This window comes from Mustela putorius, unplaced genomic scaffold (assembly GCF_011764305.1).
Source record: "Mustela putorius furo isolate JIRA1106 unplaced genomic scaffold, ASM1176430v1.1 tig00003850_pilon_pilon_pilon, whole genome shotgun sequence".
NCBI lineage: Eukaryota > Metazoa > Chordata > Mammalia > Carnivora > Mustelidae > Mustela > Mustela putorius.
In genome coordinates, this window is record NW_025422002.1 from 15,555,996 (window position 1) to 15,574,837 (window position 18,842).

Consider the following 18,842-nt stretch of genomic DNA (forward strand, 5'->3'; position numbering starts at 1 on the left):
CTCGAATCTTTGCAGGCCCAGAGACTGCGGGCCCGGGGGAGGGTTGGGCCAGCTGGCCAAAGCACATAGTCTCCGTCCCTCTCCCTCGGGCAGAGCTCTAAAGCCGAGGCTTATCCCCAGACGCAGAGGCACTGTGCCCGAAACAGACGACCCTTCCCACCCGACCCATGCTCTGACCCCTGATACTCCACTGCCATGGCCTGGAGCAAGTGTGCCTGCTCACCCCAGGAGCACCTGGAGACACACCCGCCTGGCAGGCACATGGCACATGCCTTACGTGTCTGTCTCTCCCTCTCAGCAGGCGGCCCTGGGCTGCAGGAGTCAATATCACAAAACTGTCCGCTCCCCGCTCTTACCAGCTTCTCCCAGAGAGGGTCCACTGGATACTGACCAACCCTCGCCCACCTCTCCAGCCCCACCTCCCACCATCCTCTCCCCTTCACACTTTTGCTCTGAGCAGGGCCGTTCCCTGAGCACACCAGCCTGGGCCATGTGTTCCCTCCCCGTTCGAGGACTGGGGAAAGGGATCCCTATCCTGACTGGGTTTAGAAACCGGTAAACGAGGGGTGAGATGAGCTCGGGCATCCCTGCCCCAGGGCACCTGTTGGTAGAGTGAACCCTCCTTGCCTGCCATGACGATACACAGCACATGCCAGCCCTTTTCTAATTTACTGTCTCTTGCGTGAGCTGGGGGACCCTCAGAGCTGTGACTGGGCCTCCCAGACGGCTTGTCACCACAGCCCTTAGACACCATACACGTTGCCCCTGGCCTTGAGAGTACCCTGGGCTTCAGCAGGGTGGGGATGCACATGAACCCATGCTAGGCATTTTCAGAGCAGAGGCCCAGGCCAGGCCCAACAGAGCTCTGGCAGCTGGCTGGGGATTTGGGACAGGGCTTTTCAGGCACCAGAACCATCAGGATTCTCTAGGAGGGGCTCTGTGCCTTCCTAGCTGTGTGGCTGAGGCAAGCTGCCCAACCTCTCTGTGCCTCAATTTCCCCCTCTAGAGTAGATACTCTCTGGAGAGAACTTTACAGAGACCTATGGGCTTATGTCTGTGACAGGCACCTTTTGGGGAGTCGGATGGTGAATTTCTCACTGCGGGGTGGAGGGTCCTGCAACATGAACATGATGCTCTAAGAAGTCTGGGACATGCCTGAAGGAAAGGAAAGGAGGTATCACTAGAAGCAGGGGCACTTTCCACAGCCCTTCAGGAGAGCTCCTGAGGAAGAGCGGGGTAGAATTGCTAGGAGGCCAAACGTGTCTGCTCTGTTATGCGCAGTTGGTGGGAGAGGTCATTTTCAGATGCCAGGCGCACAGGCTGGGTTTCGAATGTGCTGCCCGGGTTCCTGCCGAGGGGCAGGGGGCTGACAGCAAGGCTTCCCTCCCCGCACAGGTGCTCTCTCTGCCCCATCGGAGGCTGGTCTGCTACTGCCGGCTCTTTGAGGTTCCAGACCCAAATAAGCCTCAGAAACTCGGACTGCACCAGCGAGAAATCTTCCTGTTTAACGACCTCCTGGTGGTATGTGGTTCCCCACAGCAGGCCGTGGCTGGGAGCATGACTCAGGGCACCCTTGACCTGCAGCTGTGGTCTCCATGTGGCCACGTCTCTGAAAGAGGCACATGTGGGGGTGGGGTGTGGGTCACAGGGATGGAGTTAGCCCCATGGTCTTTGAGTTCACAGAGGCAGAGTCTAACTCATGGCGCTGCCAATGAACACAGGGCTTTGCTGGCTTCTGAAAAAGCCCAGAGGAGCCTCTGGGCCTTCAGCCTCAACTATTCCCAGAGGCTCAAACTGTGTCCGCAGGACTCCTTGTCGGGCTGTCTCTCCGCTGTGCAGGCTTCCTCCTCAGGCAGCCTCTGTCCAAGAAGGGAGTGTCAGCCTTGGCAGCTGCAGGCTACATCCTGCCCCACCCCTTGGGCCTCCCTGGCATCCCTGGCCACCAGTGGGATTCTCTTCGTAAGAGTCCAAGCCAAGGTCTCATTGCTTCCCAGGCCCATGTCCTAGCCACTCCTGGGCTCCAGGCAGGAGCAGTGCTGCCTCACTGGCTAAGCCTGGGTCACTGCCCAGCTGCAGGACCACTGGACTAAAAGTAGCAGAGAGGGGATTCCCCAAAGGGAAACTGAGGCACTCCTGCCTGGAAAAAAGGTGGCATGGGTGCTAGCCACTGGGGATAAAGATGCCCCTGCAGGTAGCAGGGCGAACCTATCCTTTGGGTCTCTGTCTCTCCCATGCCTCAGGTTTCTCGCTAGAGGCCCTTGCCCCATATCCCTACCTGCCTGAGACCCAGCTGGTCCTCTCTGATTACCGAGGTTAGAACACAGATCTGTGGGTTTCTGATGCTTTGTTAAGAGTCCCTGACCTCAAGCAAGTTCCTTCAGACTTCTGAGCCTCCGTTTTCTCCCCCAAAACTAATCTTGCATACAGAGCACTCAGGAGGGGTCCTGGGCCTAAGCATCTGGCCTGGCACCTTTAGGGTCCTGGGGGATGCTGTGCCTGTCACCTCTGTGCTAGCCTGACGGGCATCATTCCTAGCCAGCATGACACCTGGTACTTGTAGCAACAGCAGCCAGCACTCGTGTCAGGATATGCATGAGTGTGCAGCCCTTTCCTGCCCCAGGGGCTGCCCTGACCTCTGAATCACTGAAAGCATTCTGACATTAGGCCCACTTCGAATCCCAAGCTCCCAGAGCTGCACCTGGGCAGGTGATGGGACTTAGCCTCTGTCTCTGGCTATCCGCAGGTTACCAAGATCTTCCAGAAAAAGAAGAATTCCGTGACCTACAGCTTCCGACAGTCCTTCTCCCTGTACGGCATGCAGGTCTTGCTCTTCGAGAACCAGTGTAAGTGTGTGTGGGGAGGGGAGGCCTGCCATGGCCAGGCCACGAGCATGTGGCCTAGGGTGCTCGTCCACACGTGGCCACAGCACCGTGGGGTGGGAGATGGCATCACAGCTCTCAGTCTGTCATTAGGAAGCACAGTGCTCCCCAGTGATCTCCCCTTCTGCCTGGTTCCCCAAGGACAGAATCCCAGGGTAGCTCTCCTGCGCATGCTCTTAGGCCTGTGTCACCTGCGGAGAGCATCATATAGGCCAGGAGGCTGATAAGCAACAGTAACGGGAAAGAATTTAGTGACATCATACACGGTGGTTATCACATTTACTTTTCCTATTCTTTCTGCTTACGGCTGGTGAGATTTCTTAATTTAGAGCAGAGTGCATTTACATCAATAAAATGTTGCAGGGGAAAACCTCAAGTTAAACGGCATAGGTGATATGCCAATGTAAGTGAACAAATAGATTGAGGTCATGCCTGAGGGGAGGTAGAGGAGAAGATCTCAGCCCCAGCCAGAGAGCCTGGAGCCAGCACTGCTCTTGCTCTTAGCAGCTCTGTGGCCTGGCTCCCGTAACATCTCTGGGCTCCACTCCCTTTGTCTATAAAATGGGCTGATAGCTCATAGATTTAGCTGAGTGCATGCACATGAAGTACTTAGAACAGCCCCTGAAACAGGATTTATGCTTAGCTGCTGTTGAAAATTCTCTGGGTGTGAGTGGTCTGTGGGGACTAGGGAGTCTGGCGGGGAACTGCCACTCCCGACTTCTTCTTTTGATCTCGTCCTTCTCCAGTACTCAAGCCCTGCCCTCTTCCTCTCCCTCTTCATCCCGTCCTTGTTGGAGGTCCCTGAACTTCAGGCTGAGCCAGGCCTCCTGAGATGAGGGGTAGGGGCTGGGTCCTGCTGCCTGCACCTGTGGAATGTCGTGGTGTCTCCAGCATCAGGGAAGCCCTCATCCTCTCGGACAGGTCACCAAGCTACCATCTATCTGATCAGCTGTCCATCTGCAGGTTGAGAAAGTTCCAGGGACTTGTGGCTGGGCCATCCCAAACCCTGGGGCCTGAGGGCTTGCATCTGGGCTCTTTACCCCTTCTCTGTCCTAAATGGAACTGGCACCCACTGTGCCCCCAAGAGCCCAGGATGCTGACCCTACCATCTCCCCACCTCCTGCTCTGCCACATCCTAGGCCAGGAAGCCTGCCTTGCCCCGGTTTCCACCAGGCAGCCCCAGGGAGGGTCCCACATCCTCCTGAGGAGCAGGCCCCCGCTTGGAAGGAGTGGCAATGGCCATGATGCTCACAGCAGTGACCCCACCAGACTGAATCCTCAGGCAGAAGCTGCCCCATGATCATTTTTAGATTCCCAGGGCTCAGCCCTCATCCCTGGACACAAGGCACTGGCAGGAGCCCCAGAGCTGACACTGACATTTCTACGGGACATGACTTCATACATACCATGGATCTCAGAGTGGTAGCCATGGGTCAGTCCCAGGTCAGTTATGTTCTATTCCATTTATACATTTATTTTTTATTTTGTTGAGCTGAAATTGAAATCTTCATATGGAACTTGTGGTTACTGCTAACTTCTCTTAAGAACTGGGATTTGGGGGCGCCTGGGTGGCTCAATGGGTTAAGCCTCTGCCTTCAGCTCAGGTCATGATCTCAGGGTCCTGGGATCGAGTCCTGCATTGGGCTCTCTGGTTGGCAGGGAGCCTGCTTCCTCCTCTCTCTCTCTGCCTACCTCTCTGCCTACTTGTGATCTCTCTCTATCAAATAAATAAATAAAGTCTTAAAAAAAAAAAAAAAAAGAACTGGGATTTGGCATCGCTAGGCCCGCATTCCCATGTGGTAGTCTTGGGCTGCATGCCCCTCTCCCCACTCGCTCTGTCGTGCCGAGGTCTCATGTGGTCTGCTTCCTACATTTAGGGAACATGTTTGGATCTCTAGGCGTTTGAGTTCCCAGCGTTGACCGAGGTCTGAGCAAGAGTGGGATTGGTATTTGAGCGAAGAGCCTACAGACACCCACTGAAAAGAGAGGTGCTGCCAGGGGCCAAAGCCACAGGGACCCTGTGAGCTCAGAAGTGGCACCAGGAAGGTCTGAGCAGAAAGATGCTGCCCTTGGCGTAGTGCCTTGAGCATAGAACGCCCATGATACATGCAAGGGAACGAGGGTGTGGAGGCCATTTGGCAGAGAACAGAGCTCAGTGTACCTTGAAAACAGTCTGAGGTGACCAGATAAGACTCCCCACCCAGCACAGGACACTACCTCTCACCCCCTCTGGACTCCAGCCCTGGCCACTTTCTCAAGCTGCAGGCAGTGACCAGGGACCTTGAATTGAAGGGTCCAGCCTCCATGACCTTCAGGCTGAGGAAGAATGGGGGCTCTGGCTTCTGCTTAGATCAGCCAGATCTGACCCTGACTTATAGATGGAACTACAGGGACCTAGGCTGGAAGATGAGGATTTCCTGGCAGTCCCTGTGGTCTGCTCTGCGGATGCCTTTCCTTCCCGGCTAGACATGTCCGCTGAAAGCCTGGCTCTCGGACTTCTTAGTATTTTCTTGACCGGGAGGGAAATTGCAAAGATCACACAGGGACCCATGGGTTCTTCTCCTCTCCTCCTCCTTTGCAGACTACCCCAATGGCATCCGGCTCACATCTGCTGTCCCCGGGGCAGACATCAAAGTGTTAATAAACTTCAACGCGCCCAATCCTCAAGACCGGAAGAAGTTCACTGATGACCTACGGGAGTCCATTGCCGAAGTGCAGGAGATGGAGAAGCACAGGATAGAGTGTAAGTCGTGGGCCCCTTGGAGAGGGACAGCCAGCAGCCCCGGCTTATCTGGGAGGTCTCGCGGTAGACTCTGGGAGGTCTCCCCTGTCCTTCCCAAAGCCCTACGACAGGACCACCCACCTGCCCGAAGCCAGAGGAGGCGGCATGGCGGGCAGGGCAGCAGAGGCCTCCCTGTGAGAGCCGGGGCTTCCGTGGCCAGGCCCATCCTGCTGGTGGGACCGCATGGCATGTCCCTTGAGGGCCCCGGTTCCCCGGTCATCCCAGAAGACCAGCTTTCCCAGCGTGCCAGAGCTGAGCTCTCTGCACTTTGGTGTGGTGATTATTTGTCTTCCACGTCAGGGCCCAACTGACCAATGGGGTCAGAGCCAAGCCCATCCCCTGGGTTCCAGCAAAGCTGATTATAATCCTTTTCTTTCCTGGCTCCAGGCCTCAATCCCTAGAGACACATGGCTATCTCCACCTTTGGCCACCCCCTCCCGAGCCAGGCTGTGTAACCCCTTGGTTATCCTCAGACCAGGCTCATCTCCTTGTCTGCCCTCAGGCCTGCAAAGTGACTGTCTTTCCTGCAGACCCCAAGGCCCGTGCCCCTCCAGCCTCCTTTCTAGGGTTTCCTTCCAGCTCCCTTTTGTGAAAGGCAGCATTCGCACCTTCTCTTTCCCAAGACAGCCCTGGGCCCTGACTTCTCCCCAGGGTGCGTTGCCATGCCTGCCCCCAAGGCTGTCCCCTCTCACCAGTCCCTCTCCTCCTCTGTTTCAGCGGAGCTTGAGAAGCAGAAGGGCGTCGTGCGGCCCAGTATGTCCCAGTGCTCCAGCCTCAAGAAGGAGTCGGGCAACGGGACACTGAGCCGGGCCTGCCTGGACGACAGCTATGCGAGCGGGGAGGGCCTCAAACGCAGTGCCCTCAGCAGCTCCCTGAGGGACCTCTCCGAAGCGGGTAAGAGCCGGGCCTGGCCCCCCTTCCTAGCCCAGCGCACGCAGGACTCAGACCGGGACGCTGGGGCAAGTGTCGTGTGCCAGCAAGGGCCTGCGGTAGCGGCCAGTGGCGGCGGCAGGGTTCCAACTGAGCACTGCCCTGTGAACGTCCCCAAACTGTAGCAACACCTGACCACGCAGAGCCGGATTCCCCCAGAAACAGGACCCACTGGTTAAGGCAGAACAGCCAGGAGGTTACCCTCATTCTCCCTTTCTCCTTCTAGGGGTTTCATTTATCCTTTTATTTATTTTCCTGAAACTGCTCTCACACAGAGTGAGCCAGGCCCCGCTGATGGATGTGTCCCTTGTCCTCTGTGCTGCTGCGTCCCTGTGTTTTATGCTGATGAATGAAATGGAGTGAAGCCCTCTAAACTGTGTCTGGAGCCCCCCTCCCGCTGTCCCTGGTCTTGCTTCCCTCACACAGGTCTCCCTTTCTGGGGAACCCAGGCCCCCCCACACCCAGCCCCGAGGTGGTGGCCACGGCTGCCCCTGGGACATCAGGGGAGAGCCCTGGCAGACTGTGGTTTTTGTTGTTGTTTCTTTGTTTCTGTGTGTGTTTATTTGCTGCCAGCCTCTTAACACCCAAGCCAGCAGCATCACTAAGCCTCCCAGATTTCCCAGGGTGGAGGGTGTGCCTAGAGAGCCTCAGGGAGCTTTGCTGGCAGCCCTCGCCCAGCCAGGTCCTCTGAGCTGAGGCCAGCCGCCTGTGAGTGTTGCTCCAGCCCTGCCTGGCCTGCATCGCTATCAGAGGAGCTGTGGGTGACAGGCCTCCCTCGCCAACCCCGTGTTCCCCGGTCTCCCCTGTCCCATCTAGCCAGGCAGCTTATCCTGGGAGCCTGATTATAGGCCCTGGCTCATTGGAAGAGACCCTGTCAGGCCGAAATCGGCCACCTCCCATCCCAAGGGCTCACCCAGCCCACCCTGCCTTGGGCACTACCTGGTGGCCAGCTCTGGGCCCTGTGACAAGAGCCCGCCTGGGACCCCATCCCAACCCTGTCCCACCAGCAGTCCTGCCCTCCTGCGGCTTAGCCATTGCCCAGAAATTTGGGTTGGTTTTTTTTTTCCTTTCTTTTTCTTCTTCCTCTTTTTTTTTTTTAAGTTGGACTTTTTTCCTTTGCTTTTTTTTTTTTTTTTTGTCTTGTCATATTTTTTTTCCCATGGTAAAAATCAGAAATCCATTGCCAGCATGAGGGTTAACCCAGAGTTTCTCAACCCCAGCACCCTTGACATTTGGTGCTGTGGGGGGCCGTCCTGCACTCTGCAGGATGTTTAGCAGGGGCTTTGGCCTCTACCTACGGGAGTCCAGGCCTACCTCCCCCAGTCATAACAGTCAGTAATGCCTCTAGAAATTTCCAGGTGTCCTCTGGGGAGAGGGGGGCAAAAATCACCCCTTGTTGGCAAAACTGCCCCTGGTTGAGAACCGCTGGTTTTCCCTATGGCTTGTTAAACCCAGCTCAACAATACCGGACTCCTCTGGGCCTCTGCAGGCTGGGGGCTGGAGCCTCTGTTTGAGTTTGTGCAGTAGGTAAGCTCTGGCCTCTCTTGATACCTAATGCAGTGCCTGGAGGGCTGAGGGGCCATGTGCAGCCCCTCAAGTGACTGTGACTCTGTTGAAACTGAGGCTCTTGCCATGGCCAGAGTGGCTTTCACAGCCAGCCACGTCTCTTCCAGCTCCTGGGAATAAAGGAGAGCTGCGTGCCCAGGCCCCTGGCCATAGGACAGACAGAGCTCTGAGGTTCGGCTACTTTCTGTTTATTGTTCCTGTTGCCACTGTCACTGAGGCATTCTGAACTAAGAAAACCTCTAGGGATAGAGTCTTCCCCTGAGATAATGAAAAAAGTCCCCAGGGAAGAAAGCCTCCACTACCCAGGAAGCCAGGAAGGCAAGGCACAGGTCCCGGAGGGCTGGCGGCTGCCATGGCCCCAGACTAGGAATGGGCCACTTGGGATCTCGTGAGGGAGGCTGGCCAGGGTCGGCAGCCATCCCAGAAGATGCTGGGCTCTGCGGCTGGAGACAAGGAATTCCATGCCCTGGACTGGGACTGGGTCAGGGTGCCGCTGTCCAGAGGCAGCATTACTCCACCCACCGCGGCCCTCAGCAAGATGAGCTCGTGGAGAAGAGGCGAGGTGTCAGGGGCACCGCCTCCCCTCAGGCAAGCTAGCACTCCGCAGTTGGCGTGGCACCACTCCTGAGAGTAGCTGTGATCACACATCATTCCAGGAGACGACACACCTCAGATGGAGACCTTGGAGACCCAAGAGGCCGTTATAGCTTGACCCTCGAGGAGACCTCCAGGAGCCCTTGACATTCTGAGAGTAGAGGGAGGGGCATGAGCTGGGAGGCCCCTACCCGACACCCTCCACAGGGTCTTCCTTTGCCTGGGACCCCGTGCTCATTCAGAGTCCTGCCAGCCTGAAATCAAGGACCTACGAGGACCAGGGGCACGGGTGTGACTGAGCCTTAGCCCCTGGCCCAGATCAGTCAAGTCATGGTTGACACTCCCCGGCAAGTGCCCCACATCCTCCTGCCCCTTCCCGGTCAAGCTACTCAACACCAGTCTCCAGGAAGAGGCTGTCTCCCAGAGGACATAGGACCCACTTGCCCTTGTCATTGCTCCTGGGCTTAGCTGGAGACCTTCCATGTTCTGTACTAAGGCAGCCCTCCGAGGGGAGAGCTGGTGGCTCCTGGCGGCCAGTGTCCAAAGCAGCACCGGCTCAGCCTCCAGCATCGTTAAGGGCCACGGGGTGAGACCCTGGGTTGAGAGCCCTTGCTGTACCCTGTGCTGACACTAAGAAGCAGGGGAAGGATGTGGAGAGCCATGCTGGGGGCACCTTCCGGATATGGTTCCTAATCCTGGCCCTGATTGACCTGGCAGGGCCTGATCTGGCTCTAGGAGAGACACCAGGTGGGGTGGGGCGGGGCTCACCTCTAAGATCCCAAGAGAGAGGGAGGGTACCTGGAGTTTGGAGTGCAGGTGAGGGATAGTGTGGATGCAGGGGCGAGAGCCACTGTCCTGGCATACAGTGCCTCCATGAGTACATAGGGAGTTCTGTGTGCACTCCCCCAGACCCGGGTCTACAGTGAGTCTGTGGGGTGTGCCTATAAGTAAGGGGCTCTGGGACTGGACTGCCGAGAGCTCTGTAAGGATACCCCACATCTCGTGCTGATTCAGAAGTTGAAAAGGTGAATTCTAAGAAACTTAACATCACACAAAGACATCCAAGATAAAACCGTCGTGAAGCCTGGCCCACCGGGGGCAGGAGAAGGAAGAAGAGGAGGGTTTTGTCCTTCTTCAGACCAGATACCATATGGAGCCCTCAAACCTAGCTCCAGGACCAGCTTGAGTCCCAGTGGGAGAAGCAGGCCAACTGGAAGACATTGCTGGGCACCGGCAGGGGGGTCGGGGGTGGGCTGGCCTTGCTCTGTCCCCGGTTTTCAGTCAGGGGAGCCCTCTAGGCTTAGAGGGGCCAGAGAGCTGACTTTAAAATCCCAAAGACAGCAGAGACCTGACTCGGCATTTCTGCGTGGGGCCACGGTACCCTGAGTGTCTGATGCTCGTGTCCGGCCCACTCAGAAGCAGGGCCACGCTCATTTCACAGATGCAGAAACCAACGTAAAAAATCAAAGGAGCGCCAGGTGGAATCACCTCCAGCCAAAGGACTTCCTCCTGGTCCATGTCTCTGGACTGCCGTTTTGAGACAAAAAGCAGGAAGGGAAAAAGGTCAGCCCGTCTTCTCACACCAGCCAGAAGATGAGGATACGTGACCTTCATCTTTTTTCCAGCTAGGAACAAGGGCCAGGTCCTGTTTGGTTCTCTCCGGTCCTCAGAAACGGGTAGAAAACCTTCTTGCCCTAATCTTCTATGTGGCCCTGTCCTGAGCAAGTTCTGAGGCTCGCAGAGTCCAGCAATCTCCCAGCGGGTACTCAGGTTTGGGGGTTGGCAGGCAAAGCAAAGGGACCAGATGTGCTCCGAGTCTGCTGTTGTGTGCCCAGGATCAAGGTTGTATCCCAGGCACGGTCCAGTACACTTGGAAGCCATGGACCCACAGACGCATTCTCTCCACCCAGCACATGGTTAGGGTGTGGGCCACAGAGAGGCAGGTAGCAATCTATCCATCTTCCAGGCTCCTAGGCTCAGCCTGGGTTCAGCTTAGAAGGCAAGCATGGCCAAGCATCCCAGCCCCAGAGGTGGACAGGCAGACCTGAGTGTGAATCCTGCTCTCGGGAATTGGGCCAACCAGAGCATCCGTCTCCTCCTTGGCACGGATGCCTGACCTGCATGGTCCTGGGGCTTGACCAAGAACAAATATGCTTGGCTAATGGCCAGGTCTGCACAGATGGAAGCCTACAGAATGTCAAGTGGGAGGCCCTTCTCTGTTCCTTCCTGAGAGCCCGTTGGAGACCAGACCCCAAAGCTTGGGCACCCAACCGTTCCTGCCAACCTCAGCGTCCTGCAGAAATCCATGGAGACGGTCTCCGGAGGGACTGGGGAGGCCAGGGTGAGCCCTGGGCCTCCAGAACCAAGAAGGAGACCCAGCCTTCCTTGGACACAGCCAACGTGTATCGAGTACCTGCTATGCGCCCTGTGCCGGGGATATTTCAAGCCGTTGGCAGGGAGCACTCACAGCTGAGGGAATGCTTTGTAGTATTCTGGGGTTGGAGGGGGGTGGCTCACAGACAGGAAGCACAACCCTGGGCCCTCCCAGCAGCCTTGCCCCTGTCTCCTGCCCCTGGCCAGGGCACTGCACAAACCAAACAACAGACTCCAGAGGTACGGGCACCTTTGAGCTTCCCAGGAGGAAAAGACAGGATGCCAAGCATAGTTTCCTCCTAACCATCAAGCCCACCCTGCCTGTGAGGTGGGGTGATGTATATGTATGTACGAATATGCATATACATGCGTGTATGAAATCCACGCCAAGTCACGGCTATGTAGGACCACATTTTGTTTGCTTTGAGCCATCATAGGAACTGCCCCTGTCCGGTCGTCCCCTCCTGGCAGGCGGCTAGGGTCCCAGCTGGGCACATGCCTCGGCCCACCTGGAGGCACCCCCTGTCCCCAGCGGACTGCCAGTCTAGCAGAAGGGGCATGGAGTTGGGGCTGGTTGGCAAAACATTTCCTTTTTTCTTTAAACACCCACGCACCCCCCCCCCCCCCTTTTTTTTTACCTTGTTACTGCCCTGCCACCAGCTTCCCGGCAGAGCCCGTCCTCCAACCCTCACCCTGGCCAGCAATGGTGCTGGCGGCGGCGGCGGCGGCGGTGGCGGTGGCGGTGGCAGCAGCTCAGGGCCAGGCAGGCGGCGGCCCGGCCTCGTGTCCGTGTCTAACCTCTGGTATTGCATGTTCTGGGCAGGGAAGCGAGGGCGTCGCAGCAGTGCGGGATCGCTAGAGAGCAATGTGGAAGTAAGTAGGAAGCGCCTCCGTCCAGCTGGCTGTCGTGTGTTGCCTCCCCAATCCTTGGTTTATATCTGTTGTCTTTTTTTTTTTCTGTTTTCGTTTTGTTTTGTTTTGCTCTTCCTTCCCCTACTGCACAGAGGCGCAGACACGCCCGCCCTCACCCCTGCCTGCCTCAGCCCCAGTGCATGCCAGCTTCTCCCGCCTAGAATCGCCCGTGCCTCTCACCGCTTGTTTGGGCTGGACCCGTTGGGGGGGGGTGGTTCTGGATTCCGTGTTTTAGTTCCCGCTTAACCCTGTCCCCAGTGGCTCCGAGCATGGTTAACATCCCAGCTTCCCGGCACCCCCCCCTCAGGGTCCCCGCCTGCCAGCACTGTTCCTTGGGGGGGAGGCACCACCACCAGGCGCCCACGCACCCTCCAGCCACGCTGCCCTGGGGGGAGGTTTGCCGGTCTCTTGACTTCCATGCTCCGCCATCCCCATCGCTTCCTTCCTGGAGTTTCGATTGCTGTGTGTCTGCAGTCAGGGCACCATGGACTTGGCTTAGCTAGCTCGGGGGAGGAGAGCCGTGAGAGCAAGAAAAATTCCGAGTGGATTTCATGAGATTTCATTCATCTTCCAACCATCTCTATATTACTGTTCACATCTTAACCTCAGCTTGCAGACCTTTTTGTTTCCTTCTTTTTCCTTGTTTGGTTTGCAGTAGGTAGCTGCAGTGAAATGCCTAGGCAGCCCCCACCCACCCAGAACAAGGGTCCCCAAGCCCCCTCCTGTCCCTACCACCAGCTTCCCAGAAACCTCGGGGCCCACGCAGGCAGAAAAGTTGGCCCTTGCACCTGTGGAGAAGACCCAGGAGAGTATAGGATGCAGTTTCAGCAGGAACGGGGTCCTTCATGCACACCAGCCCACCCCACTCCACTCCGCACATGCTGCTCACAGGCACCCCAGGCCAGTTGTTCCGATCCAAAAGTTCAGGCCACCTTCCGTGTCAGGACGGGAGCAGAAGTCACACTTGTGCTGCTGCTGCTGCTTTGACCAGACCGGAGGAGGGTCCCTCGTGCCCTGACCCTCCCCATGTCTCAGTGGAAGGCCGCTTCTGAGTCCCTGCCGGCCCCCCAATAGCAGCATGAGCCGAGGTGAAGCTCACGCAGCCTCACCCAGCCCTGCCCTCGGCAACCAGTGAGTTGAACTAAGACCTAGCAGTCAGTGGGTGGACTTTTTACATTACAAAAAAGAAAAAGAAAAAAAATCATTCTGACATAAGTGCTTTAAGATCTTTTAATTTTGATTTCTATGAATTTCCTTTTTAGGGGTCCATCATTAGCAGTCCTCACATGCGCCGGAGACCTACATCAACACGAGAGTGTCCATCTCGCCCACACCAGACTATGCCTAACTCATCCTCCCTCCTGGGCTCCTTATTTGGGAGTAAGAGAGGGAAGCCCCCTCCCCAGGCCCACCCGCCCTCAGCCCCTCCCCAGCCGCCGCCCCACCCACCGGGCCTGCCCCACCCGCCGCACACGGTGGTGGCCAGCCATCACCAGGGGCCTGTTGAGGGCCCGCCGCCAGCCTCGGTGCATGGGCACCACAGCCAGTACTGCCACATGCAGCAGAACCCGCCTCCCTACCACCACCACCACCATTACCACCCCCCCCAGCACATCCAGCATGCACACCAGTACCACCACGGCCCCCACGGGGGGCACCCACCCTATGGGGCCCATGTGCACAGCCACCCACCGCTGCCCTCGGCCCATGCCGGCCACCCGGGCCATCCGGGCCATGCAGTGCACCACCACGGGCAGCCGCCCGCCCCGCCGCCCCCTACTAGCAGCAAGGCCAAACCCAGCGGCATCAGCACAATTGTGTAGACAGCCTGGGATGGGGTCCCAGACTCCGCGGAACAAGTGCACACCACACAGCCACGCCCAGGGGCGGTCCGCCTCAGACCAGGGCCCTTCTCTTTCCACCTCCTCTCCCCAACACCCCCCCGCTCCCCGTGGCCTGGATGGAGCCCCCTGAGCCCACGGGGCTTGCGCTGTAGGGAACAGAGCTCCCGATCGCACTTAGCGTGGGCGTCCCAGGTTCCATCCACTTCGACCCCAGGGGTGGGCCTCGGCCACCATCAGCCTTGAAACCGGGGCCACCGGCCACATAGATGTCGAAATGCCCCCCCACTCCAAAGCAGCACTCAGCTCTGCTCCCTAATTGTACACACATATGAAAACCCAGCCTAGGAAAAGAAGAAACGAGACACAAAAACCAGAGACAGAACAAAACAAAACAAAAAACCCAAACTTGCTGCATTTATTGCTCTTTTATTGACAATGGGCAAAAAATTAAGTAGACCTGATATGGTTGATGAAAATAACGTAAGTAAACTTTATATAATATAAATATATAAATATATAAATATATATATATATATACTGTATAGGTAGTATTTGTGTGTGAAAGGAAACGTCTCAGTCCACAAAATTAGCAATATAGACTTTATGAGGAGCTCCACTTACCTGATAGGAAGACAGTACCTTACATGAATGTGTGAGAGAGAGTAAACCAAAAACGTAAATGCTAGGAACAAATTCAGATACTTCCATATTTTCATAAAAAGAAGAGAAGTCCCTCCAGGACTGGCTAAAATCTTTACGCAATCATTACTAACTGTGCCAAGTAACATAGCATCTAACTGTTTAAAAAGTCCAATATTGCTTTGTATAAATCCTTATTTTATTAACAGAAAACTATCCTAAGTACTCAGTATTATAACTGCTCTGTTATTTCAGGTAAGCAAATAGATAAAAATACAGTAAATCTACAGTAGCAACTCGGGACAACTAGTTAGGAACTGGTTGTTCGAGGATATTGGTGACACAGATTCTTAGACACTTTAATGGCTGCGATAACTGTGAATTCCCATGATCCATATTTCTTTTGTATGCATATGATTTAATGCACACTCATTCAGAGCCCTCCGAGGGGGGCACCCATCCACGGCAGAAGTGTTCATCTCCAACATGAAAACGGCCAGCTCCCATCCTCGTCTCCCCAACACCATAACTTACTCATCCTGTCTCCAAACCGCAACAGGCACCAGCCCCCGAGCGAGTTTCTGCCAGGAACCGCTCAGAGCGAGCCCGAAGGCTGATTCTAGCATGTAGCAACCCAGGGCGGTGTGTGTGTTTCCCATTTTGTTTTCTGAGTGGTAGCCGTGATCATCGTGATTTCATGTGGCCGTGTGCTAGCACAACCCCCCCCCCGTGTCATCACCGTGGCCCCCCACCCTGACCCCGGCTGACAAGTGCCGGCCCTCGCCAGCGACGCCCTCCCCCGTGCTGCCTTCTCATGGTCCAGTTAGCTGCCAGGGCATCACATGACTCTCAGCTGTGCTCTTGTCGCTTCCGTGTTGTGGTGACACCATCTGCTCCTTCGGGGCCGGGCGCCACACGCGTCCGGTTATGTGACTGAGTCACCCACGGGCCGTACTTTGTAGTTTCAGCCTTTCGAGCCACTGCAGCCGCCAGTGCTGTGCTCCTAAGCCGTGGGACCCGAGGACTGCCCCACGGCCCCTGCCCCGGTGGAGAGCCCTTTCAGAAAGGGCGAAGCTAGTGCGGGACTCTGCGGGCCCCGGGCTCCGCGCTCCGCGCTCCGTGGATGGCATGGCGTGGCGTGCCGTGGCCAGACGGCAGGACGACCAAGGGGAGCTCAGCCGGCGGGCCGACCGGGGCGGGGCGGTGGGGGATGCAGGGTCCTGCCCATTTCCCTCCCCACCCACCCCTTTGTCATATCATCGGGGTCACCATACCAGCAAATCTGCAAACCGAGCACTTTGTTAATCTCCACAGAGAGCAAATACAGCAATCTAGAGTTTAGCCTTTTTTTTTTTTTTTTTTTTTTTTTTTTGGAAGTGTGACTTTAACCTGCCCACCTTTATCTTCCCATCAGTGTCATGTTTCTCTCCCAGGCCTCTGCCTGGAAGGAGAGAAATCAACAGCACGGGTGTGTCTGATTTGGTCCAGGCCAGGCTGGTGGGAGGCTCCCCGCTCCCACTTGCCCCTAAATTCTTGGGTTTTCCTGCAGAGTCAGGCTCCCCGAGGCATTCTCTGTCTTGCAGTTTAAAGGATGTTGTTCTGACCAGGAAAAGTCAAATTGTACTGCATGCCACCCGGCGTCAGTCCCGCGAGGCCACACTCTATGTATTGTGTATTTGCAAACTATATCAGTGTTACTGTTGACAAATAGTTGAAGTAAAGTGGTAACATATGAAATATGTTGGCTTTTCTTCACCCTCTGTACCAATAGTAAAGTCTAACTGTAAACTCGAGGTTGTTCCAGAAAAGATACAGGCTATTTGGCACCAGATTACCCTTTCCGAAGGGATGACCATGAATGAAAAACAAGAGAGGGCAAAGCCAATGGCGGGGGAGGTGGGGGTGAGGGTGGTGTGCTCTGTCCGTCGCTGTCCTTCGTGCTCCGCTGGCCATTCAGAACCCTCGCCTCCAAAGCTGCCATCCATGTGTCCTGAAGCTTTGTTGGGCATCCCAGGGCCTGATCTAGCAAAAGGGCACTTCTGGAATGAATTCCGTTTCTCCCCGTGTTTCCAACTGGACACAGTGTGTTGGGCTCAAGTCAGTGGGTTTCCTCACTGTGTTATATTTACAAACTTATCGTGGGAGATGCTTCCAGAAGGTACATTGTTCTATTAAGGAGGCTGGAGCCACGCTGCCAAGTCTCATTTGGGCAGCGAAAGCCTCTGGCAAGTTGCTGGGCCCCCCCCAACCTGCCCCCACCATCCCCAGTGTTGCTTTCATGGGACAGTTCCTTCTAGACATGGCCCTCCACAGAGTCGCAGGTGTGGGGGCCTGTCATCCACCCCACCCCCACCCCTGGGATAGGCTGCAGGATGTGTGTGTCATCCCTCACCACTGTCAGGACACACTTGTGACATTTTTCTCAAGTTGCACAAATCGTTGCAATTGAACAGACCTTTGGGCAGGAGCAGGAGACCCTAGCAGAAGTGGCTGAAGATCTTTTCTGGGACAACAATCAAGTCATGTCTTTGTATTTTTTTTAAGTTTATGAATGAATTGTACAACAATGTAAAAATAAAGTTCATCCTAATATGTGCACATCTCGCTTAAAAATGTCTTCAGTCATCCAGTGTAGAGCGATTTTTTCCATCCCCACGCTGCATGCAGCAGAAGCCTCTTTTTCTCTAAAACGAGCTGAAAAGAGACAGCAGATACTTAAACATGACCCTAGGTGTTGACTCAGCATTCCATATGAAGCTGTGTCTCTACAGGTAAGCATGCATCTTACAGTTTTCGTTGTAAAATACCATCACCCTTTCTGCCCGCGAAAGGAGTAATTCTGTAAAGTGTCTTCAATCACAACAATAATCAAGGAAACAAATCCAGTGTGAAGTGGGGGTGGCGAAAAGGGACAGGCGGGAGGAGCTGTGTACCCCTTACCTGGCGGGCGCACCCATTAGCCTACCTGCGGCCACATCAAGGTCCCATGCAGGACCCGTCTCCTCCTGGGAACTGTCGTTCACCTTCTAGTTGTTTTAAACGCTTAGCATCAGGTCTCGAACGTGGACCGCTCAGAGACTTCGAGAGACAGACACACCGCTCCCACGAGGCCCAGCGCCTGCTGTGTAACTTTGGGCAGGAAAGGATTGCTTTTGTTTCTATATGCATTCTGTTTGTGAGTAGTAGCAGACTCTATTGATGTAAAACCATAGCTGTGATCATGTGGAGAAATCGAATAAATCCTTTAAAACTCTCGGGTTTTTACTTTTTCTGAAAAGTCTAGCTGTTTCTCTGTCGAGCAGACACAGCTCTCCAGCTGAGCCCTCGGCCCCGTCCTTGTCAAGACTGCCGGTGGCAGTAGCTTTCTGGAAGACCCGGGACTGACTTAAATCAAGGGTGCAAGATAAAGGTATGCGTCACAGCGTAGGCACAGATGGAACTTTCCAAAGGGATTTATAATTTCCAGCCACTTTCCACACATTTGGTAGTTCCATTGAGTTAGAGAGGAGCTGGCTCCTTTGGAGTGTTGAGGTGGACTGGGAATGCCATGGGGGGAGCCCGCCCCCAGATGCTGGGGGAGAGATGATTTTATGAGGTCAAAGCAGCCCGTTTTTCCATGCCATTATGAATGCGATGTGCAAAAACCGGGGAGGTGTATTCTGGCGTGCCTGTGAGAACACGTCGGGCTCGTATGATTTCTCCTTTCCCAGAACCAAAATTCAGCTCCAGAGAATATTGTCTCAAAGTTAATATTTTTGTACCATAAAGTAAAGTAAAACTGGTAGATCTAATTTGTAGAACCCAAACAAGGTTAATTTTAGGGACCAAAATGAACTGGGGCCCACCCCTCCTAGAGAAGTGACTTGGGACCATAAGAGGTTCTCAGATTTCTGTGGCCGGGCACTCCAAGGCTCACAGAAATTCCCAAAAACACTTAGCCAGCTGTAGTTTTGTCTGATGCCACGACTCATGCACGGGGCCACCCTCAGCAGCTGCTTGGTGTAGGTGAGCAGCTAAGATGGGGCTTGGTAGCGATGATTCTCTGGGTTTTGCATTTGTCTCCCCCCCACCAGATTGTGAGCTCCTTGGGGGCAAGGACTGCATCTGACCCACCTCTCTGCATCCAGTGACCGGCACAGGACTGGTCTTGTCAAAATACATGTGAAAATGAACTGGTGGTTGCAAGGGGGTGTGGGAGGCCACAGCAAAGCCAATCTTAGCATGTGTAAATCACCACCACCCTCAAAAATGTATGGAAGCCTGTTTGCTCAGCCCTTTGCTACCCTTGACATGAAGAAGTCTGGCTGAGGACATACATGACAC

At 55.3% G+C, this 18,842-nt stretch overlaps 1 protein-coding gene across 8 annotated transcripts in view; it reads left to right on the forward strand.

The window, feature by feature from the left end:
- The window catches only part of IQSEC1 (IQ motif and Sec7 domain ArfGEF 1), a 166,221-nt gene extending 148,449 nt beyond the window's left edge, over positions 1–17,772 (forward strand). For 4 of the 8 annotated variants that reach the window (XM_004738614.3, XM_004738612.3, XM_004738616.3 and 1 more), the window contains exons 9-14: positions 1,396–1,521; positions 2,744–2,843; positions 5,461–5,622; positions 6,379–6,555; positions 11,948–11,997; positions 13,299–17,772. In XM_004738614.3, the coding sequence (XP_004738671.1) occupies positions 1,396–1,521; positions 2,744–2,843; positions 5,461–5,622; positions 6,379–6,555; positions 11,948–11,997; positions 13,299–13,859 (1,176 nt within the window). In that variant the 3' untranslated portion in view covers positions 13,860–17,772. The other 4 variants (XM_045063375.1, XM_045063376.1, XM_045063377.1 and 1 more) reach the window with 4 other exon arrangements.
- The last annotated feature ends 1,070 nt before the right edge of the window (positions 17,773–18,842 follow it).